This window comes from Toxotes jaculatrix, chromosome 8, assembly GCF_017976425.1.
Source record: "Toxotes jaculatrix isolate fToxJac2 chromosome 8, fToxJac2.pri, whole genome shotgun sequence".
Lineage (NCBI taxonomy): Eukaryota > Metazoa > Chordata > Actinopteri > Toxotidae > Toxotes > Toxotes jaculatrix.
The window spans coordinates 10,117,309-10,138,598 of NC_054401.1; the positions used below are offsets into that span (position 1 = coordinate 10,117,309).

General features: G+C 43.2%; 4 protein-coding genes across 6 annotated transcripts; all 4 read left to right on the forward strand.

Moving 5' to 3' along the window:
- On the forward strand, positions 1–6,067 carry il11a (interleukin 11a). The gene is made up of 5 exons (XM_041044341.1): positions 1–99; positions 875–1,032; positions 3,920–4,015; positions 4,165–4,326; positions 4,510–6,067. Exons 1-5 carry the CDS (start codon positions 93–95, stop codon positions 4,687–4,689), a joined length of 603 nt encoding a protein of 200 aa, XP_040900275.1. The 5' UTR covers positions 1–92; the 3' UTR covers positions 4,690–6,067.
- Positions 6,068–6,468: 401 nt separating this feature from the next.
- znf628 (zinc finger protein 628) lies at positions 6,469–13,659 on the forward strand. The gene is made up of 9 exons (XM_041044152.1): positions 6,469–6,590; positions 7,030–7,608; positions 7,818–7,890; positions 7,982–8,920; positions 9,180–9,350; positions 9,452–9,785; positions 10,180–10,334; positions 10,890–11,132; positions 11,262–13,659. Exons 2-9 carry the CDS (start codon positions 7,223–7,225, stop codon positions 13,290–13,292), a joined length of 4,332 nt encoding a protein of 1,443 aa, XP_040900086.1. The 5' UTR covers positions 6,469–6,590; positions 7,030–7,222; the 3' UTR covers positions 13,293–13,659.
- A 208-nt stretch (positions 13,660–13,867) lies between these two features.
- On the forward strand, positions 13,868–15,999 carry nat14 (N-acetyltransferase 14 (GCN5-related, putative)). 3 transcript variants are annotated; one of them, XM_041044303.1, is made up of 4 exons: positions 13,868–14,126; positions 14,479–14,658; positions 14,788–15,093; positions 15,184–15,999. In XM_041044303.1, the coding sequence occupies exons 2-4, from the start codon at positions 14,578–14,580 to the stop codon at positions 15,616–15,618; spliced, it is 822 nt and encodes a 273-aa protein (XP_040900237.1). In that variant the 5' UTR covers positions 13,868–14,126; positions 14,479–14,577; the 3' UTR covers positions 15,619–15,999. The 3 variants fall into 3 exon arrangements, with proteins under 3 accessions (XP_040900237.1, XP_040900236.1, XP_040900235.1); XM_041044302.1 differs by having other exon boundaries at positions 13,868–14,032; XM_041044301.1 differs by having other exon boundaries at positions 13,868–14,658.
- Positions 16,000–19,035: 3,036 nt separating this feature from the next.
- On the forward strand, positions 19,036–21,023 carry aicda (activation-induced cytidine deaminase). Its single transcript, XM_041044337.1, has 5 exons — positions 19,036–19,164; positions 19,842–20,007; positions 20,109–20,391; positions 20,574–20,689; positions 20,793–21,023. The coding sequence occupies exons 1-5, from the start codon at positions 19,145–19,147 to the stop codon at positions 20,841–20,843; spliced, it is 636 nt and encodes a 211-aa protein (XP_040900271.1). The 5' UTR covers positions 19,036–19,144; the 3' UTR covers positions 20,844–21,023.
- The last annotated feature ends 267 nt before the right edge of the window (positions 21,024–21,290 follow it).

Here is a 21,290-nt window from a genome sequence, read left to right on the forward strand (position 1 = left end):
ATTTCCGGAGTTCAATTTATTTATTAATTTTCTATTTATTTATTTATCTACGTTTGTCTGCTGGTTTTCCTATCTCTTGGACCCGAATCAATATGAAATGTAAGTGACTGTATGAGTGTGTTTTTAATTTGCAATCGCTCAATGTGTTAATTATCACTTTTTTTTCAGCTTTGTCTTTCTCGTTTAATATTTTTTAAAGTGCCGGTGTGTGACGTTTATGTGACGGTCAACAGCTATTTTAATCGTCTCTATACAGACACGAAATAATTTATTTACAGGTTAAATTTTAAACAACATTGCTGGTAATGCTTGCAGTAAGGACAACTTTATTCCTTAAACTGCTGAAGTTACACTAGGACAGGGAGCTCAGATGCTCCTGCAGTGTTATTTTGGCTGTGATTCTTGTGGTTCACCTGTAATTATCAAGCATTCATCATTTCAACACCGCTGTGGTTCCCTTTTAATACTTGGTCTACCTTGTATTTGAACTTGAAAGGAAAAGAATGAATGAGCTTACTGTTAGAGAGTTGACTTGGCTTGGTCTATATAATTTATACCACCAGCTCACGTACCTATCCAGTTGCAGGTGTGACAATCAGCAGCATTCATTGCGTTGCTTATGGTAAAGGAGTGACGGTGATATTCAGTGTCAAAGCCCGGCTCATAATGATTTAATGATTTGCATTCAGCCTGTAAAAACATGAATCTGACAGTGAAGCTCTTCAGGATTCCTCTGCCAAGTCTGGAGCTATTGTTTATATTATGGTGCAATATCTTCCCCTAGAAGTGACAGCCGTGGCCTGAGGTCATTATCATTATGGCGAGATGACAGCGCCTCTCCACTAATTGCTTCCGTTTTCTTCTACCCCTGCAGTGCTGCTCGACTCCTCCTCATCGCTCCTCTTCTCGCTGCTATTGGCTCAGCTGCCTGTGTTCACGTTCGCCTCTCCAGTACCACAGCGGCGGCCCAGTGACATGGATAAACTGTCCAATCAGACCAAAAATCTAATGAAGCTTACCCAAGAACTGCTGGTAAGTGAAGATGTTGATAACCAATCTCAGCCATCGATTGGAGGAGAGGTTAATGAGGCCCTGGTCATTCTGGGCTAATTGAATTGTTAGTGTGAGGGTGGAAGATGAAGCTGATCATTGCACCACAGCCTGCCTCGATTGATCTTTCCCTAAGTGGATTTTGGTCCTAATATAATCTTGCAGTTTAGGTAACCTCACACTTCAAACTACTCAAACTTTGCATCATGCACTGTAGTGGAAACACTGTTTGGCTGTGTCATACTAGGTTTTCTCAGGACTTCAATCTCACTTAAGCTGTTTTCATTGATGACAGACTGGCTGGAGTCCATCTGCATGCTTAGATCAGGGCAGCAAAAGCCTCAGGGGAGATTTGACTGAGTGATCTCACTTTTAATCCACACTGGACTCCAAAGGGAGGGGAGGTCTGACTCAGCAACCTCCTGGTCTGCCTGGTCACCTGACTGGTGGCAGTAGCACGAAGACTTGTGGCCAGTGCTAGCACCTTTATCCAGTCCAGTAAACGAAAGCAATGAAACTAATATCAAGTCTCGAGGAATTAAGGAGAATAAATTTATCAATTTACACTGATGATGTAGGAAGAGATATGATGTGGTCAAAGAGATAGAGAAACAAAACATAACGTTTTAGGAATCAGTTTAATATCTTCAGTGAAAACAAACTTAGAAAAACAAATTAATACCGTACCTACATCCAGCTAGGGCCAAACTGCCAAGCATAGCATCTGTGAAATGACAGCAAAGTATATGACATTGCCTGTTTACATAGAAACATGTTTATGTTCTGTGGTTAGACTGTGCAAGCATGGATAGACTTGATGTTATTTTTTTTTTCTCCATGAAATGTGAATCATTTGCACGTAACATACCGACAATCCTGGCCCGAAATCTTATTTTGTTGACAGTCAAGTGTGTAGGAAAATCAGATTTGAGAACTTAGCCAAGATTTGGCTCCAGCTGGTGACTGTGTATGAAGACTGTGTTTTAACAGGTGAAAAAAAGCTGGATCATATCTCTGGATCTCTGGTTACACATGACTGATCTAGATTCTATTTTTGCATTATGTAAATCTTTAAGCTCTTTTGTTCAGGGGATAAAATCAAAAATAGCATCATACTCTCTCTAGTCTTGGCCAGCAGATACTGTTCAGAAAGTGTGTGTATGTGTGTTCTGAATGTGTGTGGGGCTTTGTTGCTTTAAATCAGTGTTACAGGATATTGTGTAGCAGTAGTTTAACCTAAGGTCCATAGATGTGAAGAACCAGCAATATCAAACGGTGTTGGGGACAGTATTAGACAGTGTTCAGTAACATGGAAGATTTATTTTTACATTTTTTTTCCTTATTGTGTGGAATTCTCCTAAAGAGAGGACAAAGTTAGGAAAGATAAATAGAATGGGAATCCATGGAAAGTCCCTGCAAAAAAGCAATGAAACTGATGCTTTAAAGAGAGAAAAGTGCGCGTGTGTGTATACACATAGGTCTATATAAGTTTTCCAACACGGCCACGTATCTGTGTGAGTATGTGTGTGTTTGCATGCATACTCCATGGGTACAAATGCATATATGTCTGCATACATTTGTGTGTATGCATTTTTGTGGCTGTGTGTCTGTGTGTGCGCGCTGAGGGTTCTGTAAATAGCCATGGTTGTGTAGGTGCGGTGTTTAGTGTTTTGCTTTCGGTCGCCACAGCAAAGTGACTTGATAAAAATCAAAAAGATTTATCACATTCCAGTATTTGCATTCAGGAAGAAAAAGGCTTGATGCTAAGTTCGGTCGGGTGAGGTCATGATCTACGATGGAGAGAGCAAGAAAAAGGAGGATAAGAGGGAGAATTAAAGGCTGAGAAAGATGGAGCAAAAACCACAAGAGATGAAGAGATCAGAGAGCCAACTAGATGACAAGCCAGTGGTGTATGTGTGTGCATGCATGCACATGTGCACGTGATGTTGCATGCGCTTATGCACCTGGTATGAGACAGAGGGAGAGAGGAGCAGGGGAGAGAGAGGGAGGCAAAGGATGGAAGAGGACAAAAGCAACAAAGACAAAACATAGGACCAAAAACATAAGTGAGCTCTTATGGAAGGTTGATGGAGAGACATGAGAGACAATGCAGCACATTCATCACTAAAAACATCAACACAAACAACTGGAAGCAAACAGTCGAGCAAAGAAAACAACATAACAGGTTAAGGAAGCACACACAACCTGTTTATACAAAACATTTCTCAGCACTCATCATACTAATGTTGTTATGTTCCTCTTCTGATTGGAAATGACGCATGCCACATCAGTCATCTCCATTTATCCCCATTCATTACTGAATCAGGTCAACATCTTTAATACTAAATTGTACTACCGATGAGCACAGCTGCCTTTGTAAAGTAGAATTCCATAAACCTTGACTCAGGTTGTTTATCCCCCCCTGCTGGCCATGACGAGAGCTACATTTGGTGCGCAGACTAAGTTTACAACACAACTCAAGCTGGGCAGCAGCACTGCGTCATTCCATCTTTTTATAGCTGTGACCCTGGAGTTTCCCTACAGTCCTGTGTTGTCTGTCCCACTTGGAGCTTTCTTAGTCACTGCATATGTTGTTATCCTCGCTCCCTGTAGAAAACATCCTGTGGGTTCAGGTCATTTGCTCTTATTGTTGACATTTGGGGAGGCTGAATTTGGGTGAACTCACACTGACCCAATCAACCACACTCCTCTTAGTGAGAGCTACTGTCTCCAAGCACCGAAAACAGTCATCCAATCGAGGTGCTAGACTAATACTTTCCTCATGTTGCCGTGACTTGTCTCAGGACGAGTAAAATTGCGCTGATGCAAATTACTAATGGGCTGCTCTGTGTCTCGTTTTCTCTTTCAGAGGGAGCATGCATTTGACTCAGACGTGGAGCCCCACAGGTTCAGGTCTCTGCCAGAAATGAGCAACAGATCAGCCAATGACCTCAACAATCTTGAGGTAATGCTCTGATAATGTATTTGTGTGTGACTATGTGTGTGTGTGTGTGTCTGTGTGTGAAGGGAGAGTTGCTGGTCTGTTTCTCTCCAAACAGTTACATCTTGCCACACCCATGCAAAGTCTCTAAAGTATGTCTGTGTTGTTTCCAGCTGAAGCCCACACTCTCTCAGCTGCATGCTGACCTGAAGCTGTATGAGCACCACTTTGAGTGGCTGAACAAGGTTTCAAAGAAGCACCACCACCCTGCAGTGCCCAAGCTGGTGGAGATGATCAGAGAAATGAAATCTCTCATCAACCTGCTGCACCGTCAGGTAGGGAGCTCAGTGTCCTTTCTTTATCCTCAGTTGTCTTCAGGGTTTAATTTTAAATTGCTCCATGTGAGTTGTAGCAGCAAATGATATGCTATTTTCTACAACAGCTTGCTATCACTTTCAGATTAGCTTGCAATTGAGGCTTTTTCTGATCTGTTTGTCTGCGTTTTTTCTCCTCCACAGATGCAGAGGGTTGAAGCACCGAGGCTGACTCCGGCGACCCCCTCCCTCCCCCCTCACCTCCCCTATCAGTTTGATGTCCTGCAGTCCAGCCATGAGCTTCTTCAACACTTCAAGCTCTTCTGTGATTGGGCATACAGAGCATTTATCAGCCTCAAGCCCAAAGTTACTGCAGTACAATGATGACCCATAAACTACTTGGCTGTAGAACCATGAGGATACATGGAGTCCCGCCTCAGCCAAAGGGGAATTAGGACCATGTCAGTGTGCACTGTAGTCAGTAGCATCCCTTAAGAGGCCAAAACATCAACCAATGACATGTGTGTTGAAGAATGTGTCTTACCATCCGAGCCAATGAGGGTGCGCAATGCTGCAGCCAGTTACGACCATCAAGATTCCTATTAAAGCAAACAGCCAGTTTAACTATGATGATCATGTCATAATTCCCCAAACTTTCTCCTAAAGGCCATGTTCATGACCAATGTTATTTATGTATTTATTTATTTATTGACTGTTAGTAATTTATTTAATTTTATTTATTTGGAGTTGTATTGTGTCACTTTCATCTTTACTTCTATATTAACGTGAATTTATTTGCCCACGTCTTTGTAATCTTTCTTTTTGTCTTGTGTCTCACTGATCCTCAAGAAAAACACAATAGCACTTCCTGAACCTATAGCTCTGATAATGACTTTTGTTTAAACTAACTTAATTTACTTTACATTTGTGTATTTTTTCAGCCAATAATTCTTCCAGTAGATGTAGCATATATTTTGGATAGCCAAGGTTTTCACTATGTCTCACTTATAGTGCCCTTAAAATAAACATTTAAGAAAATGTAAATATCATCTTCTAACAATGTTAAACGTGTCACGTATTAACGTATCAATTGATGGCCTTTGAAATTGATTTGTAAATGTCAGGATGGTAGTCAAAGAGAAGTGAATACTTTCCGTTGTACCACAGGCAGAGTTTCTATTCTCGAAGCCTATTTTTTGCGTTCTGCATGAGGAGGCATTTTTAACATTGTGGTAAAATTGTATGAATGTGCCCTGTTGCTCAGCACTGACGGACCTGATTAGATTCTTTGCACAAACTTGTTGGGATTAGCCTCTTGGATGAATGAGATGGCTGATTTTGAACCTGTGCTTTGGGGTAGAAAAGTTTTTCTTTTTTCATTTTTTTTTAGTTTAACACCCAAAGCCTTAAAATACTATGTATTGTGACACTATGTTCTGTACAGGTGTACATAAATATACAAGAATGTAAATTGTTGTATACAGTGCTTTGTGTATTATGTTGTTTTCTACAATATAATGTGGATTACTTTACCAATTTTATCACTATTATTTTTGTTCATTCCTATTCTAGTATTTGTTACAGTATTGACTATTTATTTAAGTAACTTGGTGGAACTATTTATTTCATGCTGCAGCAGAGCAAGTCTCTGATCCTTTTGTACTTTTATACAGTTTTTATTCCTATTTACTATTATTATACCATCATGTTTAAATTATTGTTGTAACATCAAGATGCCTCTTCCACACACTGATTGGCCTCAATGTGAAATATGTGCCTTGGTGAAATAAATACTAAAGAATGTGCACAATGGATCTGGGTTTATCTTTGATATGCATGGTCCACCTAACCTGAACTGTGACAGATGGACGTTTGGGCAGACGTATACTGATACTACATTACCCAGATGTCTGTGCGCCAGAGTCAGAGCATAACGGATAAATATCCAAAGTGAATAACGCTTTATAAATTATTTTTTTTTAATATTCTGGAGTGTAGGCACATCACCACCAAGCCTTTTCTGCTTTATTTGCGAATTAGAAATATTTTTAAGTGAGGCTCAAAAACGTCAATCTGTCTGTTGACGCTCCGGGCCAATGGTAGTATCTCGTCTATTGTTGCAAACAGCCAATCGCCGTCTCTGTTCTTAGGAGGCGGCATCGGGTGGAGAACTGCTGTTAGTTTGTGCTGTGTTTATTGTTAAGGTTGTGTGGATTAGCACTGCGGTACCCAGTTCATTTTCATAATATCAACAATATAGCTTTAAGATGAGTTAAAGATGCGCGGTGAGTAGTGCCTTAGCTTGTATTCATGCACATCCTTATCGAACAATTCAGTGAAGCTATTCCGCATTGACGAGCGCTAGATTAGCTTTAAATGCAGGCCAGTAACTGTTTTTGTTTATACTGTATGTTTATAACTGATGCTTGTGGTTGTTTCGTCTTGGCTTGCACAGCTGTCTGGATACATCAGGGTACACTTATGAAGCACCACACTGTGTAACTTAGCTGTAGCCTCTATGTGTGTATTGCTAGTAAGCACCGCACTGCGGGGACGAACAGAAACGGACTGACGGCCAGAGGAAAGACAGCAGGGAGGGGGGGGACTAGCTTCACAGACAGGAGGGTGGGAGGGAGGCAGGGGAGGGGAATTTAAAGGGGACATTCTTACCAGGAGTTACCAAGTTATAATACTGTATTTATTTCCATTTCATTTCCATGTCAGACCTGTCGTGAGCTGTCTACTTGGGATGACAGCTGGTGTTTCCAGTGGCTGACAGGGAAGGAATTTATCTAACACACAGACGAAAACATGAAGGAAGGAAGGAAGGGTGAAAGAAAAACCATGATACTGCACCAGAACTGATCCACACCTGTGTCTTAGGAATACCTTCATCTGCCACCAGCTGGCCCTGGTAATGGCTAACTCAGTGGCCTTAGTGGTCCAGGCAGAACTCTTGCCACCTCAGTCCACTGCCTCGCTCTCTCCTTTCCCATCCCTGCTTGGCTCAGGAGAGGATGGTGACGACGATAGGGAGAGAGGGGAGCTAGTGGAGGGAGACAAAGGGGTAGTAGAGGGTGGAGAAGAGGTGGTTCTGGACATGGTGACATCGTCTGTGTCAGGCCCAGCCCAGCAGCCCAAGCAGTCGGACCACCCCTTTCAGTGTCTGGACTGTGGCAAGACCTTCAGGTGGTCATCCAGGCTGACCCACCACCAGCGGAGCCACAACAATGAGAGACCCTACCGCTGCAACCTCTGCCCCAAGGCCTTCAAGGGCTCCTCTGCTCTGCTCTACCACCAACGGTATACCTTAACAGTACTGCAACTTACTATTTGAATAGGTTACATATTCAGGTTAACAGGAAACCTTAAGGTAGTGGATTGATATGTAAAATCCATAATCCCAAAAGAAAAAATTGCCATGTATTTCTATATTAACTACATGCCACACCCTTAATCACTGTACATGATTAATTGTACTGTCTTCCTAAAATGTTACTTTTCTTGTGCAGGTCTCACTCAGGGGAGAAGCCTTACAAATGTCAGGACTGCGGCAAAGCCTTCAAACGCTCCTCTCTGCTCCAGGTGAGATGTCAAACCAAGTCATTTTAGAAACAAGGAAGAGACAAGCTTAGTTTTGGACTTTACAGCTCTGTCTCTGTCGGTTTATCTCCAGGTCCATCAGAGTGTCCACACTGGAGTGCGTACCTTCTTGTGCCCCTATTGCCCGCTGACTTTTAAATGGAGTTCTCACTACCAGTATCACCTGCGCCAGCACACTGGAGAATGCCCATACCCCTGTGACACTTGCCCCAAGGCCTTCAAGAACTCAAGCAGTCTACGGCGACACAAGAATGTCCATCTTGGTCTCAAGCCTTACACCTGCTCGGTGTGTAACAAATCCTTCACTCAGTCCACCAACCTGAGGCAGCACATGAGGATACATACAGGCGAGAGGCCATACGTCTGTGGTGAGTGTGGACGCAGCTTCACACATTCATCAAACCTGGCCCTGCACAAGAACTCTCACTCCAACCACAATGCGGGAGGGAAGGAGGGAAAAAGGGGAGAGGACGCAAGGAAGGGGAATGAGGTAGTGGAGGTGGTGGTAGGGACAGAGGAAGTAACATCATCCATGTTGACAGACATGGTGGGGTTTGTGAGCCAGGAAGGAACTGATGGAGTGGGGGTGGGGATGGAAGAAGTATTCCTGTCAACCACCTCATCCGGCCAGAATCCGACCCTTCTCCCCCAGCTCACCCTCACCCCCTCTGGGGAGGATGTGTGTGCATCCAGAGCCATCGGGACAGAGGTGCACCTGAGCACTGACACCGGTGCCAGCGTGTTGCTTTACAGCTGTGGCAGTTGCAACCACACCTTTGGCACACAAACAGAGCTGGAGGAGCACCAGGCCATCCACATGGCTCCAGAGCAGCACGGTGCCAGTGGGGAGGCGGGGCCTGGGGCAGGGATGGAGGTCGGGGATGGGCTTGTGGGAGCTGGACACCTGCTAGCTGACTTTGAGGAGGTGGTGGAGACCACCACAGTGGCTGAAAATGGACATTCAACAGAGGTGCTCCTTGGACTGACGGAGGGTGCAGATTCCAGCAATGCAGTAAGTAATTGGATCGAACGGATCAGTGCAAAAAGTGAAAATTAAATCTCTTCTTCTTAGTCTGATTATTTGGTTAAGTTGTAGAATGTAAATCTACCGTTTGTGATGTGGAATGGAACAGAATGACAGTACACACACCAATCTGTGTAATATAAACTTATTTCACTAAAAAGAAAAAAATCTCACACTATAAAGTCAATGAGTTCAAACCGATGATATGTGTTTTTGATATGTATTACTTCCTTTGGTTTGTCCTCAGAATGTGGGCACCACCCAGGCTCAGTTTGACCTGCTGCAGAGCTTCACCGAGGTGACTCAGAGCTCTGAGACCGTTCAGCCAGAGGCCAGAACCACATGGGCAGGGCTGTCATGTGGCTACTGCAATAAGACCTTCAAGACTAGTGGAGGCCTCAATAGACATGTTTCACTGGTGAGAATAACTGTTATAATTGCTTTACTGCTAACACTGTTGTACAGATTATCCATTTTAAAATAACCTTTATCTCATGTTCTTCCCTTTTGTTTGTCCAGATGCACTCTCTTTCATCACAGTCCCGCTCCCAGTTCAGCTGCTCCGCCTGCGACCGCTCCTTTCCCCTTCTCTCCTCACTCCTCACCCACCAGCACTCCCACACCCCTGAGCAGCGTCTCCTGGCTGAGGCAGAGGCTGAGATTGTGTGCCCTCCGTCCCTTTCTCTGTCTCTCCCCCTGCCCTCATCTCCCAGTCAAGCGGACAAGCAGCAGGAGGGCCAGAGGGAGATCCATGTTGACATAATTGCTGTCGGTGAGGACCAAGAGGAACAGCCAGCCAAACCAACCAAAGCCCCCAAAAAGACAGGAGCCAGCAAGAGCACTCCTGCTGGAGGTAAAGGCATTTTCATAGCATTACGGACACAAAACTGCATTTTAACACTAAGGCAGTGGAGATTTGTATTTAATATTTGTCTGTACAATAGGACCCAAGCAATTGACTCATGTGTTTTGTGTATACTTTTTGCCTGCACTAGTAATCCTGCTAATGCAAGGCTAGTCATGGTCTATTCACAATCAAAGTGGTTGTCATAGGACTTTGATGACAAGCAGGGAACTTGATCTTTCTTTGTCCTCAGGATCAGCTAAAGACTTAAGATGTTGCTGTACTATGGTTATTATTATAATGGTTGCTAGAAAACCAACATTTGTTATGTTTTAGTGTATTAAAACAGAATTTTATTTTGAATTTGTATCAATATAACACTATTTCACACACTCTCATACAGAGAGGCCATACCGCTGTTCAGAGTGCGGAAAAGCCTTCAAAGGTTCATCAGGGCTAAAGTACCACATGAGGGATCACACTGGGGAAAGGCCCTACCGCTGCACTGAGTGTGGAAAGAGCTTCAAAAGGTCGTCACTGCTTTCAATCCATCAGAGGGTAAGGCTCACTCTTCTGTCGCAGTAGATTCTCACACAGTTTCAGAAATAAGTACAGTAAGTTTTCAAGTGAGAGATCCATAATTTGGGAAATGAATTTCATGATTTAGTCATTGTGGAGCTCCACATTCCACATGTTTACCGGGCATGTGGCTCTCCAGTGTAGTACACACCCCTTCAGATGAATGCAGTCTACAACAGAAAAATCCAAACAGCAATAAAAACTCCTTCCTGTGCAATAACACTCTGCAGTTGCAGCATTCTCGTGGCTAAGTGGTTATTATCACACAATGCTTCAGTTGTAACAGTCCTTTCATTAGCATTCTTCATGTATTCTAATGTTCCCTGTGCTGGCTGCCACTCTGCATAAATATTAAAGAAACCACACCACAAAGTACAGCAGATATATCCAGGTTATGTGTTTTAAGTACAGTTGAAAGTGTAAATATCACTTATAATCTTGATTTTTTTGTTTAAATATTGCATACTGCCATTGGCAGGACACAATGCCAAAAAATTGTAATTTTGTTTTTCTCACCGTTCGCTCTTTACCCAGGTACACACAGGTGTACGGGCATTCCAGTGTCCTCACTGCCCTCTCACATTCAAATGGAGCTCTCACTACCAGTACCATTTGCGACAGCACACAGGTGAGAGGCCATATGTGTGTAAGGAGTGTGGCAAATCCTTCAAGAACACCAGCTGTCTGCGTCGACACAGTCAGATGCATTCTGGACTGCGTCCTCATACCTGCTCCATCTGCTCAAAGTCTTTCTCTCAGACTTCAAACCTCAAACAGGTCAGTGCAGCCTGTAAAGATTCAGCCGTGAACTCATGTCGATTCTTATCTTATGTACTGAATAGATTTGTCTTATCTTACGAACTGTTTTTCCATTTCTCTTCCCTCTTGTTATTTCTCTGAGAGCAGCATGAACGCACCCATTCTGGTGAGAGACCTTTTCAGTGCACACACTGCAATAAAAGCTTTACACACTCCTCCAACCTTCAGCTCCACCTACGCACACACTCCTCACGCAAGGACTTCAAATGCCCGTACTGCTCTAAGGAGTTCGTCATGCACTCCTACTTGCAAAGGCACATCCGTACCCATGGCAGTGGTGTTCCCCTGCCCTGCCCTGGTGGAGGAGGTAAAGACGGTGTGGCTGTGAAAGCCAGTGTTGGAGGAGTAACAACAACAACAACCCTGCTCAACCCCATCACCCTGGAAGCCTCAGGAAACAGTGGCAGCCTGATTGTGTCCCAGCCAGCACTTAATATTCCCCCCAACACCTCCCAGAACTACTTTATGATTCAGACAGCCAGCGGACTGCAGCTCATTCCTCTGTCATCCCCTACGCCTGCTCCTCCACCACCTCCTCCTCCACCACCACCTCCGTCCCAGCCTCAAAACTTCTTCCTCCTGCAGTGCCCCTCCAACAATGGCAGCCAGTCCAGCTTGATTCTTGTTCCTACCACAAACAACCCTCCACCAGCTCCGGAGCCTCAGACTCTGCCTGTGCTCCAAACTATCCAAGCGCTCCAGCCCGTCCTAAACCAAACACAGACTCAGATACCCCAGTTTCAAACTGTATCACAGCAACAACAGCAGACCACGATCATAATCACCAACAACAATAGCAATGCAAACACTCCTGTTGCCACACCTACTCACACCCTGTCAGCTAACTCCCTTCTGACCAAGCCCATATTAGGGAAAAGCACACGGACAGCACGCGGCAGACGGGGACGCAAACCAAAAGCTACTCTTCAGAAGTCTGCAGCAGCTCCTGTCAGTCAGACTGCAGGTGGAGATTTGTCAGTAACAAACTGTAATGTGACACAAAGTGTCGCACAGACTATTACTGCTGCTAACACCACCACAGAGTCAGCACCATCATCTGTATCCACTGTTTCCCACTGTAACCTGTCAACATCTTGCACCACTGTCCCAACATTTTCAACCTCCACCTCTGTAGTCCCCACAGTGGACACCTCAGGACCCCCATCAGCAGTTACCATGGTTACACCAACCACCACAGCAGCCACAGCAGTTTCTACTCCTATCCCTGCTACACCAGAAGGGAAACTTCATGCCACTGTTGGGCAAATGAGGACAGGGGAGGCCATGACAGGAAAACAGTTTGTGTTGTGTTTTGATAATGAAGAACAGGCAAAGGAGGGGATGAGTATTGGGGAGGGTGGAGAGTCGTATGTGTTACAGTTTGAAGGGGGTGCATCAGCAGAGGCAGTCGGCGGGGGAATGGGTGGAGAGGGAAAGTCACTTGTGCTTCAGTTTAAGACAGATGGGCAAGGTGAAGGAGAAAAGGAGGGGGATAAGGGAGGGATGATGTCACTTCTGCACAGCTGGGGTGGAGAAAAGCAGGGTGAGAGACATACAGAGGAGAGCAGCCAGGGAGAGTCTTATGTCCTTCATTTCCACACTGAGGCACGAGACAGTGGTCCGTCCAGTTCCACCTTCAGCCAAGCGCAGGACAACAGCCTGCAGCTGTCCTGTACACCGACCCAAGGTTTGGTGCCCCTTGATGGGCAGGAGGTGGTGTTCGAACTGGGGGGTGAGACTAAAATGGAGCAGGAAACTGAAGAGGGTATGCAGATGATAGCCTTGATAGAAGGTGAAGGAGGGATGATGGGAGAAGAAGGAGCAGGTTGCAATGCTGCAAGTGGTAGAGTTACTGAGGGTGGAGGAGCCATGGAAAGTATATTTCAACTGGAAAGTGGAGAGGAAATTGTTATAATTGAGGTCAGCACCAGTAGCTTAAGGGAAGGGAGAATGGAGAGGGGAGGGGATGGAGAGGTCTCACAAAGTACTGAGGTAAAATATGAAAGTATAACTGCAGAGGCGAATGAAATGTCGAAGGAACACAACTCTGCAGCCAATTCAGAGGTACAGACATCACCTGAAGACACAATAAGAAATGGACCTATATCTAACTCTTAAAGAGATGCAGTTCTCTAACAAAAACCAGTGGGCATGTTACAGGAAAAAGTGTGTGTGAATGAATGCCTCACTGTTTGTGAGCTCAGTATGTTAGCACTTTAGTCGGTTTGAGTTCTCCTGGATCTGAGAGAGAACATGCAGTTAGATGAGTACTGTGTTGTAATGCCATGGTGCCACATACTAGAAATGTTATACATTCACATAGGCTGTACATGGACCTCAGAATATTCTTAAATATATTAGTTTAAATTATACTGTTATTGGCAGTTTGTTTATTAAGTAAATAAGTTTGTGAATAAATGTTGTAAATGACCTACTTTCTTAACAATAATAACAAATAGCTCATTATTAATAAATCTGGTTTGTTTTGTAATCATTTGCCGTTTTTTGGTGCCTTTTTGTTATTTTTTAAAAGTTATTTTTAGCTTTTAGGGGTAATTGTTTTTTTCTTTTTTAAAAGCTAAGCATAGAGAGGTCACTGCATTTGGAGTGCTGCTTACGCGTTTGCGCAGCGCAGACTGTACGTACGCAAATGGCGTAAATCGACACGTTAAAACGTGTAACAGGGCGCAAAGCAGGGTACATTTGGATTCAGAATTCCCCCTTTTCTAAGCAAGAAACGCGTCTGTGGTCATTCAGTCAAAAACCGTGCCAAACCTTGCTCGTACTGAAGAACAAACAGGCACAAACAGCGTGCGATTCCCAGCTCTGAGCTTAATTTGAGCTGCTCTGTGCAGAAGGTAAGCGGGACCGGGTTTTAGAGCAGACGCAAGGGGTCTACATGTGTCAGGAGACCGCAGCTCTTCGTAATAACCATATAAGGATTTGAACAAGGTCTGTTCGCTTTCGACTTTACCTTTGATGTTTATGGTTTAACGCGAAGATGAAAGCTAGAATGATGTGCATTGTACACGTACAGAAGGATCGCGATATGCAAGCTGCAAATCCCCCCATAATCCCCGTCTGTCTTTGTTGTTTGGAACCAGTGTGGGTGTGATGGTACATTGCAACTATTAACCCACTGTATGCGAAGTCTAGTGCATTGCATAATATTAATGCTGGAATTACACTGGCCCATTTCAACTTAAGCATGCTTGTCATAGTATAGACACCACTAAACCGCTAACAGCATTACTTATCTGCTTCATTTTTTTAATCAAACATTCTAAAGCAACATTTTTTGCAGGTTTTTGTAGGTTCCCTGTGCACATGGTGTGGATGTTGGAGTTTGCAACGTACGGTGGGTAGAAACAGCAGGCCCGCTGTTTGAGCATCAAAACTAAACATGGTGAGGCTGGAGCTGGATCAGGTGGTGATGAGGAGGATGAAGGAGGACGACATAGAGATGATCAAAGCCCTCATCAAGGTTTGCACAGCATATTCAGATTAAGTTTTGAACAGGCTGCTTTCATCTGGGTTGATGTGGAAATGTAATCCTGTCCTTGTGAGGCTTGTGCTTAATTTTTATTTTTAACTCACGTCAATTTCTTTCCAGGAGGGCTGCGAGGGCACAGAAAACCGTCTCATCCTCCACATCCTCACTCGTCCCCTCTGCCTCTTCATTTTGGCTGTTTTCTCCTCAATCCTACGTTGCCTTGTCCACTCCTTTATCCTGGCCCTTGCTATTCCTGTCTTCCTGCTAATTGTCTTTCTCAAGATCACCATGCCGCGGTCCACAGGGGTTCTGGGCAGCAGCCGCCCCTACTGGGACTATGTTGGCAGCAGCTATCGGGGAACACAGGATGACACACTGCAGAATCCTTATTGTAGAATCAGTGGCAAGACACCAGTGACAAAAAAGGTGAGTCTACCGGTTTGACAGGAATTCTTAGTTTTTTGGGGTCACCTTTATTTAAAATCTAAAATCTTCAATTGAATTTCTTTTCTTCAGTCAAGATGTAGAATCAAAGACAAGGACAAAGAGATTTCAACAGAGAAGATCACCCCAGAGAGGGAACAGGCAGCGGGACAGGTCTGGGTGGCAGACTGCGAGGGGGAGATTGTTGGCTGCATCTTCCGGGAGAATGAGACTCGGGCGGGCATCAGGAGGATCTGCAGGGTGGTGACAAGCAGCTGGTACCGCAGGGAGGGCCTTGGTCGGCTACTTGTCCAAAGTCTGGAGCACAGACAGAGGGAGACTGGGGCACACAGGGTGTATGCACATGTCCCCTACCCCTCAAAGGTCGGGGAGGCCTTCTTCAGGAAACTGGGTTATCAGCAGCTGGGGGAGGAAACTGATGAAGAAGACAAGGAGATGAATCTGGAGACTCCAGAGAGAGGCTTTCTGGGATACCCTCTCACTAAGGTGTTTTACAAAGACCTGTGATTGAGTGATGATAGACTCATGGAGTGAAAACGGTGGCAGTGAGCCCAGGAACAGCTAAAGGTAATGAAGAGATAACACAAGTGTTAACTGTGGGTCTCTGCTGAAGGTCGTGGTGTCGTTGCTGCAAAATGTTTGGATATTTGTTTGTCAAGTTAATAATTTATTGAATATTTGTGTTATTTATGCAAGTATTTATTTACTTATGTTTTGCTTATTCTTTTACCTTTCTATCATGTGAAGCACCTTCTCTCCATTTCCACAAAACAAATGGTTATTATTTAAGAATTCAAAAATGACATCATGATGCCTCTGATATGCTGTTCTTTATCATTTGTAATGAAGTAAAATGTTTATGTAAAATGTCTGCTGTGAACTGTGTTTTTCTTTAACATCAACATGGTAAATGGTTTGTGGATGTGTGTAATTGCAAGCATTTTGTTTGTGTGTGAAACCATGTAGATGTGTAGGAGGATGTACAGTTAGTGTATAGGAAGTGTGTGTGGTTTATATATGAATCTGCAGAATTTCTCTTCTTTTATCTTTCTGCTCTCCTTTGCTGCCAATGCTCACCTTTCATGTACAGTATGTGGGTCCATGAGTCTGCAAAAACGGTGCTCCCTCCCTTGTCTTCAGCTTTCTGTCTCTTTCATTTTGGTTTTCTTTGTCATACTTTACAACATGGCAGGGCCATCGCTGACAGAATTTCAAATTCTGCATTCATTAATGTTGACAATGGTAGTATGTGTCAGTCAGTGACTAAATATTTTTGTGTTGAAACTGTTAGTTGATTTATTAGTTGATAGAAAATCAATCATTATATATATATATTTATATTATTTGTCTTAAAAATTAGAGACATTTTCTGGTTACAACCTCTCAAGAATTTGAAAGGGTTTTTTCTTTTTTTAATTTTTATCTCAAGTTTTTAACTACTTTTCACATTAAATAAAAAAAAAATCGTAGGGTATCACTTTAGCCTGTGGTAATAACAATGAATATTAAATTAACTGATTAATAAAAATATAGATAACTGTTAATGGTAAAATAATATCTACTTAAATCTCTTTTTATTCTAGAGTTACAAAACTAATCTGCATTGCAGTTTTTAGCACAGCACATTAAATATGTGCAGAGGTATTCTGACAGGAGAATGTGTGTGGTTTGCAGGTGAATGGCAGTCTATGTATCTAAGGGGGGAAATGCACACAGCCTCATTCTGAGGCTAACCTTAATATGGTTAGCAGCCCTCACGCTTGCATTGCGAATCGACCCTACTGCTAACCTCAAACGATGTCAGTATAGCTTCACCGTGCCAAAGATAAACACCACAGGATGTTTGTACAATGTTAACGTGTGTGGGAAGGAGGCATATCTCACCTGATGTGCAGACAGATATAAGCTTATATTTTACTGCAAACTTGATCATGCAAGCATGATGAAGTTGTGGAAAATCACTATTCTTCAATTAACTTTGATGAAAAAACTGAGCAGTAACACAACTGCTGTTTCATGCACAACTAAATGTTGTGGTCAGGCCATTTTCACCTTGTAAAAGCTGTATTTTTACTTGTAACACTTCATGGTCATCATCAGGTTGTTTCTTCATGACTGTCAAAGAGCAGACACCTGTTAGTTGGGCCTCTAACCCGCCAGATCTGTAGCTATTATTGTTGTCAGGAAACAGATGTGAGTTCACACACTGGAAAGAAAGTCTGTTTGTGACTGTGGTCATGTGTGTCTGCACGGTATGGCTGTGTGTGAGTGTGTGTACGCGCGTGTGCAGGGTGTGGGCGGGTGGGTTTCGGAAAGTATGACTTGGCGTTTCCTACACCCGGTTTCTGCCCCTGACTATGGGTTAAATGCACAGCCATGTCTGGCCATACTGAACTACTCCACCACACACACACACAGAAAGTGCACAAGAGGGGTAGTAGTGCACGTGAGTGTCCATGTGTGACTGCGAGATGACCTTGGTCAGCTGTGGTCAAACCCAGAGAGCTGGGTGGGAAGTGGTTTCATATAGTTTGGCATTTGATCAGCCTCTTGAAGTCGGGAAAAGACACATGCACACAAGATCAAATGTGCAGAGACATTAGGCTTAGTGCACCGTCAGAGTAATGCAATATGATGTGAGGTTGCTCTGGGCATACAGACACACATACACATGAATCACTCTAAATTTTGAGGCACCACACAATCATAGGATAAATTAGATGAATTTGTTCCAGATGATGTATAACATATAGACTGTGTTAATGACATGCTCATACAGATGGCTAACACACACATGCGCACATACACGCACAGATGAGCTCCAAAAACAGCCACCCTGGGAAACGGTGAATTCCCCAAACCACAGAGTGCATGAGAGGGTGAGGGGAGTCATGGGAAAGCAGGATGCCTGCATGCAGCACCACTGAGTGAGCAGACTGGGCCAGAGCTAAAACAGACAGAGCAAAGAAAAGACGGGAGCAAAATAATACACATCCTGATTTGGCAGGGATGGATGACAGCATCTGATGGTTCAAAGGCTTATGAGTGAGATTTATCCACACACTGTGGTCGGTCAGCTGGCCGGTCAGTCTAGCAGACAAATAGGGTGAGGGAGGTTGATTACAGCCCTGCTCCCAGCCTGACACAGTTTGGGAAAACCCAGATCAGAGGACAAAGTAGGTGTCAGGGCCTCTGGGAACACCTACGGCTCCACCAAATTTTGGGGTCTGGAGGGGTGGGGGGCTAGATAGGTAGAAAGGGTAAATACCAGGAAGGGTCTGTGGCAATTCCTCTGTAGATCAAGGTGAGATGGTATCTGGAAGTTCTTACTTTAAGATGTGGGAAAACTAAAGTGGAAGGGCTGGTGACTGGATGAGTCTTAAGTGTTTGGAAAGTTCCAGCCAGTTGGCTCAGTTTACTGACGTCTGTGAAAAACTCCAAAGGTTACAAATCACGTCAAACCCTCCTCTTATGTGTGGTCACTCAGATTATTTTGTCAAATCTGTGTTCTGTAATATGTCTCCCCAATAAAATTCCTTTAATGCCTTGTACCAAAGGAATGGTTCCACTTAAACCACTATGTGAACTAATGTTAATTTTTTTAAAGCACATAAAAACCACAATGCCTTTAAAAAAGAAAAACTGGCAGATGAGTAATTTATTTATGACTTCAACAGTTTTGCAGCAAGACAATGCAACCTATCCATCTCTTTTGTATCACGCCCCCTAAACTTACTTTAAAAAATCTTTCTGTCCAACCAGAAGCTGCCTGTTGTATGCAGGATGTTTATGTTTAGAGGTATATATTCTCAGTTCCCTCCCTTTAACCCCCCATCACACACACACACACACACACACACACGCACACACACACACACACACACACACACACACACACACACACACACACACACACACACACACACACACACACACACACAGAGAGAGAGAGAGAGAGACTTTCGCTCTTTCTCATTTACCTCCATTCAATACCCACGCCTGCTCAGTGACATAGCAAAGCGCCTCTTTCAAAATGATTACAAAGCTAGACAGGTGAGCAAAATGCATACATTCTATTTATATGTTGTATATGTCTTTCTGTTTGATGCATATTTATACAGACTGTGCATACTACTATATGGAGAAAAAAACTTTTAATTAAAGCAAGAAAGTCTATAAATAGTTTTACCGTACTACCATATTTTACTACTAATATCAAATAGTCTTCAATGGAAATCTGTTTGAGTAATTACACCACTATACTCCTGTGCATTATCTGAGGTTTCAGTATTAATGAGTGGTGAAAAACTGTCCTGGTTTCACTAAAAGTTATGAAAGTGAGAGTGAGTGAAAGCAATGAATGTTAGCTGCTTTCTGACTGTCCATCGCTCACATTTGGTTAACCACAGATTTTACATGCATTTATTGTGCCAACTTATTGTTTTAAAACTTTTATTAACATGTGAGTCATCTGAATAGTAATACGTTAGAATGGTAATTTAATGAGCTCCTTAATAGAATTTGTGTTAGTCTTTCCTGGCATGAAATGACAAGTCTATGTACTACTGAAATGATCTGTCACTAAAAATGGAGGTATTTTAATACTGATGGTGACTTTTGTAAATGTATTTGGTCTTTATACTTTATGTAAGCAGTATTATGCCCACTGTGCTTCCTGCATCACATGTGATTAGTGAGTAAAAAGTGCACCTTTTTTCCCTTTGTCTCAGTGTGCTTTTGCCCCGAAAAAAGTTCATCTTTCATTACAAGAATGTGCGCTGGGCAAGAGGCCGGAATGAGACATATCTCTGCTTTGTAGTGAAGAGGCGAGTGGGCCCAGACTCCTTGACCTTTGACTTTGGACATCTCCGCAATCGCAATGGCTGTCACGTAGAGGTAAGTAATGTGGCTGAAAATAGGGGAGCATATAAGATGGGTCTGTTCTTATAAAAGTAAAGACTAATTATATCCCTGTTCCTTTTCCTATTTTTCCATAGATGCTGTTCCTCCGCTACCTGGGAGCCTTGTGCCCTGGTCTGTGGGGGTATGGAGTTACTGGAGAGAGGAAGATCAGTTACTCCATCACCTGGTTCTGCTCCTGGTCTCCCTGTGCCAACTGCTCCATCAAACTGGCCCAGTTTCTCAACCAGACACCCAACCTTCGTCTTAGAATCTTTGTCTCTCGCCTTTATTTCTGTGACATGGAGGACAGCCAAGAAAGAGAGGGCCTGAGAGTGTTGAAAAAAGCTGGAGTACATATCACAGTCATGAGTTATAAAGGTGGGGCCATAAATCTCTTTATATGTGGTAGAAATGTAAAGAGGGAGCAGACATGCATAACTCTAGGTACAGAAATGTATGGAAGATTAAGCCAACCACATTCCACCCAAAAAAGCTCTTGTTTTCCTTATTATGATCACTCTCTGGATGTCAACAACGATTATTATTTCCTTTCTCTTCAGACTTCTTCTATTGCTGGCAGACCTTTGTGGCTTGCAAGGAGAGCAGGTTCAAGGCCTGGGAGGAGCTGCACCAAAACTCTGTTCGCCTTGCCAGAAAACTTCACCGCATCCTCGAGGTAGAATATTTAAATACCACACATTTTTCTTCAAAAAATAGGATTTTGTCAAGTCAATAATGTTGTGTTTAAAATTCTCATTGTGGCATGTTTTCTTTCTCAGCCTTGTGAAACAGAAGATCTGAGAGATGCCTTCAAACTTCTTGGACTGTGAAACATATCTGTGATTTCTTGTTACCATAAGTGTATTATCATGTGTATAGATAAAAGACATGTTGGTCCATCACTACAACTGCTAAACTGAGAATGAAAAAAAAACTGAGAAAAAAAATTGCTTTAAAGTTGTGGCAAGGCTTTTAACATTGGTTAGCTGCTGCCTGTGTCTGTTACAATATGGTCATGTGAAATAAAATAAAATACGATGAGACGTTGTCTTGTGTTATTGATTTTATGTTATGAACCTGAAGTGATGTTAGCTTGCACTGAGTTAGCTCAGCTGTTCACTATTCAGCAAACTGGTGGTAGTAAAAGCTAATTGTAGAGCATTGTGTGTACTCCATTGATAAAATATTGCACTTTCATAAAGAGTTGCAGGAGAGAGAGACATATATGTACAAAAAACAAACAAAAAAAAAAAAACCAACAACAAAAAAACAATAAC